The 6,000-nt window shown below is 39.0% G+C and overlaps 1 protein-coding gene across 1 annotated transcript in view; it reads left to right on the top strand.

The window, feature by feature from the left end:
- Positions 1–308: 308 nt before the first annotated feature.
- LOC140307017 (voltage-dependent calcium channel subunit alpha-2/delta-1) overlaps positions 309–6,000 on the top strand; it is a 66,401-nt gene continuing 60,709 nt past the window's right edge. Inside the window, exon 1 of the mRNA XM_072385703.1 lies at positions 309–622. Within this exon, the coding sequence (XP_072241804.1) occupies positions 534–622 (89 nt within the window). The 5' untranslated portion in view covers positions 309–533. The remainder of the gene's footprint in view (positions 623–6,000) is intronic.

Below are 6,000 nucleotides of genomic sequence, written 5' to 3'. Positions count from 1 at the left end.
TTCGTAGGAAAGCAAAAAAAACAATTTGTTACTCACAATATGGAATGCTGTAGCCAACACCATGAGGGAAAGGAAGGGAAATTATATAGAGTGAAGCCTTCCATATCAAATCTATTTCAAAGTATCCCAGAAATTAACACAGTTCGATCCAGAATTTTATAGAACAACAATTCTGTAATAATAAGGATAATTAATCTAAATTGCAAAATGTTAAATGAAGAGCACATGACACGATTCCTTTCCTACTCCTCTCTCTCTCTCTGTCTTTTTTTCTCCCCCAGACGAAAGGAGTGGGGACAGCTGGGGAGGGTGAGAGAGACAGAGAGACTGAAATAGCCAGCCCCAGTAGCCTACCTGTTAGAGCGCTGGATGGCCGGGTGATCAGATTAGAGGTGTCAAGGTTTGTTAATCTGTGTGGGAGCGACAGACTGCCACACGCGCCGCTTGCGCACATCGCTGCATTCATTGGCGGCGGCTGGGAGCGGAGCAGATTGGATACTGACGCACGTCGGGGAATTTCCCCCCTTTCTACAATGGATACCTGCAGGGTTCGAGCCTGGGTGTTTCTGCTCCTGCTGTGGCAGGAGGGCTGTTTGGCATCGCAGTTTCCGACACAGCTCATGTAAGTACAGCCTTTGTAATCCTATTTCGAGCAGTTGCCCAAGCTCTCCAGACTGCTTCTTCTTTCAAGGGCTAATTGTGTAGACATAAGTGCAGAGCTTGATTTCCTAATGAGCCGCTCACACTGTGTTGTGTAGGCTGCATAGTTCGGTACGTGGGTGTGAGAGTGGGGCGGGCAGGTCGTTTCATTCATACACCGATGGTTATCTGAGACACATTTATGGCAGACAGAATTTCATCCCAACTCTGTCTGTTCACATCAGGGGGATGATTAATGTTGGTTACCGTAATCAGCAGTTTGTCGCCGGTGGTCACGCTGGGCAGTGACAGCTCTTCAATGAAGTTGTAGAAGAGTTACACCGGCTCACCTCGATCTTACTGTTATATTTACAGTGATTCAAGTTGGTCTTTGTCTGTGGCCTTTCGAGTTTTTTAATGAGCGATCTCCTTTGTAGTTAACCCGTTTCCCCATAGTCCTGAAATTGACTAAATTTGGAAATTATTCAAAGATACATTTTACAAAATCTGGCCTTCTTGGTTCCTTTCATGTTGATGGATAATTTCATACCAAGTGCTCTTGAAATGCAAATCAAATTCAGCCTTTGCATTAAGGTCTATGTGAGTGCAACAGACTGAGCGAACAAGAATCACAGGCACAGCCCAGATAGACTGAATCACAACATTTACAAATCCAGACAAACAAATACAAATATGAATACAAAAGCTGATTTAATTTTTTCTTCCAAGCCGACAGACCAATTATTCTGTTTGTGAACAGCATAATATTATCATGTGAATGTCTGACGAGGCTGCACCTTCTTTCATTCTAGAAAAGCAACATAGCGGAGTTGCTATTTATCTGAATTTATCTGGTCAAGGTTTGGTCACCAGACTGACCAAAATACTGGCATCAATCTGACATTTAATATTTTGCCCAACTAGTTCATGATTGTATTTATGTTGGTATGTTAGTATTTTTGTTCAATTTCAATCGATCGGTTCAGTAGAAAACAGAATTTCCTGGTATAGGCTACACAGTAATTACAAAGTCAAATGGGAAAAGCAAATAACTACCTCATAACTAACAGCCTAGTATTCTTAGTATCTTTTTATAGCATTAAGGCTCCAAAAGTATTACCAGTAAATGTTAAGTAAATATTTTCTATTTTTTGTCTCTTCTGCATTAAACATAGAAGCAGCATTGAATATTCTTCATTGTAATGCTTTGCAAAGGTAAACCTACAGTCCGGATCATCTCCCTCTTCTCATCACAGAACTTAACCCTTTCACCAAACAACTGTTTGCAAGAAAAGGAATGAGAAAAACCAAAGAAAAGTAATTTTCTTTGGAGAGTGCATGATGCCAGGAATTCTTGAACAGAGAGACACACAGAATGAGCAAAAACAGAACACTCAAAATTACCTTGATTTCACACTTCATTAATCAAGAGCATTCTCTTAGAGTGCAGTGATCAGATTGTTAGAGATTGTTAGACATTGTGAAAAAGCTGTTTGGCAGACCATGAGGAGAGGGTGTTTTATTGCCTGTTTATAACCATCAGCTCTTCTGGAGATGAAACATTTTGCATCACCTGAGATGTTTAGAGCAACTTTTCAGAGTGAAGAAGAACAAGACTGTAACAAAAACTCTCCCAACAGTATGGTAGCATATCATCATGTGAAAATTATTGAGTTTACAACATGATGTTGGGTTTACAATACGATCAGTGGTGGTTATAGCACTAAACCATTACCATCAAGTAAAATTGGAAATCTAAGCTCAATCTTAGTTGTGAGGAAAAGCTTGAGAGCTATGTGGTGGTCAGCAGAGTTGATTACAAAAATGTCATCACAAGCGACTTTTCATTATCTGGGTCAGGCTGAACAAAACCTGAATTGGCCTCCCGTGTGTTAATGTTGAGGCTAAAGTGGGAGCAAAGCACCAAAAGCACATGCCTCGTTCCGCTTTGCTGTCTGTACTGAGCAGTTTCTGTCTTTGCCTCTGTAATGATGTGTAATCGGAGTGTAGTTTAACACATCTGCCCACTGTGAGACACACACTTTGGGCAAGCTCATTACGCTCTCTAGTTCCAGATTGATTTTTAGCACAACATCTGTCTCTCTCGGTCTTACGTTGTCTCTTTGCCCCTCATTCTGTTTTCACACTCATCTGCACTTCCTGGGTCTGTAAAGCAATGTAGGGCAAAGTCTGACCCAGATGCCATTTGAACGTGTGTTTGTGTGTGCATTTGTGTGAGTATGTGTGTTTGATTATCCACCATTGTACCACAGGCTGTAATAATTAAACCTCAGCAACTGGAGAGAAAAAGGAAAATAAAATGTTGCTACCTCAGCTCAGCTACACTGACTTAATTGCCTTTATTATTTTTTTAAATGACAATAAAATTAATTATTATTATATTATTATTATTAAATTAGTTCAGTCATTGCCTATCTACCTTATCACTTTCCTACTGTGCTAACAGTAGAAAAAAAGAAAAAGAAAAAATAATGAGCATCACTCTGTGCCATCCACACTTTAGATGATCCGATTTCATGAGCCACAATGAGCTGATATTATGTTTTACCTGGTGGTACTTATGAAGCAGGGCTATTATGCACTGGGAATTCAAGGGTTACATAGATATGTATATATGATTTTGGGGAGATGAATTAATGTGCAGAGATTATTCATGTCTTCATGACATGAAGATGGGAAAGAAAGTGTTACTGCAAATATCCATACAAAGCTACAGATGTAAAGCTTTACAAACTTTCTGTTATACATGGGCGGCCGTGGCTCAGTGGTGGTCGTGCAATAACCTGAAGGTTGGCGGTTCGATTCCCACTCTCACTGCTCAAAAGATTGGTGAACTGACATCTGCTAAGGTGGCAGTCCACCTCCTTGCCTCAGCCAAGGTGCCCTTGAGCAAGGCATAATGACACACAAATAGCATTGTAAAGGTTCAGTTTTCACGTGAGGGTTATTCTGCTTTGATATTAAATCTGATAAAATAGGTTTAAAAGAAGAGTGCATCAAAAAAGTTGAATAAATTAAAGAAATAAAAAAAGCCAGGCAAAAATCCATCTATATTGTATGTGTAGAGCCACACACATACTACACCAAAGCTCACGTTTTCTCAAGCATTTCTCAGGACCTGAGAGTTGTTTTCGTAGAGATTTACACTGGTTTCATGAAAGTTGAACTCAGGAAAGAAATCTCTCTACTTCTCTGAATGTCAGGTCCCTGGAAGCACACACATAAACTGTAACTCAGAACTGACTGTCAGGCTGCCTAAGGCTTTTAAAGCTTAAGGTTCCCAAGGTCCACTCAAACACCTGCAATTAGGGGATTTAGGGACAAAGACAAAGGGGGTCAGAGGACTGGAGGATCAAGAGGAGAGTTTCAAAGAGGAAGAAGTTAAAGAATAGCCCGAAGAGATCAGAAAAGAAGAGAATAGAGGAGAGGAGAGGAGTGACATATGATTAAAATAAATAATGAATAAACTAATTTTTCATCTTAAATTTAATTCTTAACCTGTTCAGTCCCCAGGAGCTCCTGCCTGAAAATGTATTTCTCTGCAATTGTAAACCATCTTGGTATCAAAATAAAGCTCACAGTTGTGTGAGCTGGATCAAACCGGATGTTCCACTTCCGCCCCCGATATATGGGGCTCTTGAGGCTTAAGAGGTTAAAATCAAACTTAAATCTACTCATCATTTGTATATGATGATACAAATGGAATCTGAAAAATTTCCCTCAAATCTCTGATTTTCAAATACAGAAAATACTACTCCGTATGCAGTATCTGCCTACCCAGCAACAAAGTGTCAAAACTGTCAACGTACAGGCTAAACCTAAGCCTATTTTAACTGTGCATATTTAGGATAGGCACATATAGTTTGGCATGGAACTGAAAATTAAAACATTACATGCTTACTTCTCTGTCAATGCTGAATTTGAGTCAATTCTTACTTCCACTTCGGATAATTTCATAAAGTCTAGCTTTACAAAATTATACATGTATTATTATTATTATTATGCTATTACTACTACTGCTAATACTACTACTGATAATAATGATAATAATAATAATTGTTATTATTATTGGCAGATTCAGTGCCAACAGATTGCTGTGATCTACCAGTTTGTACCATTTACTGTATCGTCTGTACTTAAACTACAGTCTCTAAACTGAACACAGACAATTATGTTCTTTTTTTTCTTTTCACACAACCACATCGTAATATTCCTCCAATGGAATGACCTTCCCTAAATGATTAGGAGGCGTAAGAAGCTTTCTGATTTGAAGTCAGTGGAAAAGCAAACATTAAGATATCTAAACATTTACAATGCATCTGGCAAACTTTCTCACAATGAGCTATCCCCTATGGTATTCCCTCTTGCAAAGTGTCTCATCTTTTGCCTCGAGTCTATTGGCTCTGAATTTTCCTCATCCACTGTGTATTTTGTGTTTCTTAGACATCTTTCCACCTTTTCTTTCTTGCTCTTTAGATCCTCTTTACCCTCCTCTCTTACCGCTTCCGTAGCAGTACAGTGTCACAGTCAATGTTCTGCACTTTTTTGCTCAGCCATACTTCTTATTACACTGCAGCAATGAGTATTTATGAGAATATTCATTGAAGAATGAATATCCATCTTACAATGTTTATTCCGTTGTGTATACATTACCATTGGGGAGGGTCACAGCTGAGTCAGTGTTAGTGTGAGAGTTAGTGAGTGCATACTAATGAGAACATCTGTATTCTGAGCAAACTTGTTATCACACTCTTTTATATTAATGCATATGTGTCCTTATGCGTGTGCATGAGAGAATCATTAAGTGCTTCCATTGTAGCAGATGGGAAATATTTAGGTAATATCTCAACATGTGCACAAATATATTGCTGCTGCATATAAGGCACACCTGTAAAAACATTCTCTAACAAGCCATCCTTTTAATGCGTAACGACTTAATTCTGTTCTCTAGGTATGGTTACTTAGAAGAGGAGTGATGTATACTATAATGGATCATAAGAGGTTATTATATTTTGACAGGCCAAAAATGTTTCTTTTTTTTTCAAGAGAGTAGCTGCCATCTTTGAATCTATGGAATCTGTGACTGCATGGCACCAGCAGGCTGAAAATGATTCAAAGGTCTTTGATATACAGAGGGACATATTGATCCTGGCTTCCTCCCACCTTTCGCCTGTCCACTCACATCACACCCCACCCACATCACCACCCACAATACTAGTTGACACTTTTCTGATTGTTTGATTTTATGTTTGAACTTCCAAAATGGTATCATATTGGGTGGCAGCCAATGACACATGTTTTGTTAAATGATTTTGTTCCTGGTGATCTGAGTTTGATTGG

The sequence above is a fragment of the Leuresthes tenuis genome, unplaced genomic scaffold, assembly GCF_036924035.1.
Source record: "Leuresthes tenuis unplaced genomic scaffold, fLeuTen1.0.hap1 SCAF_5, whole genome shotgun sequence".
NCBI classification, from domain to species: Eukaryota; Metazoa; Chordata; class Actinopteri; order Atheriniformes; family Atherinopsidae; genus Leuresthes; species Leuresthes tenuis.
Note: the sequence above shows the minus strand (reverse complement) of the source record. Positions and strands in the feature narration are given on the sequence as shown.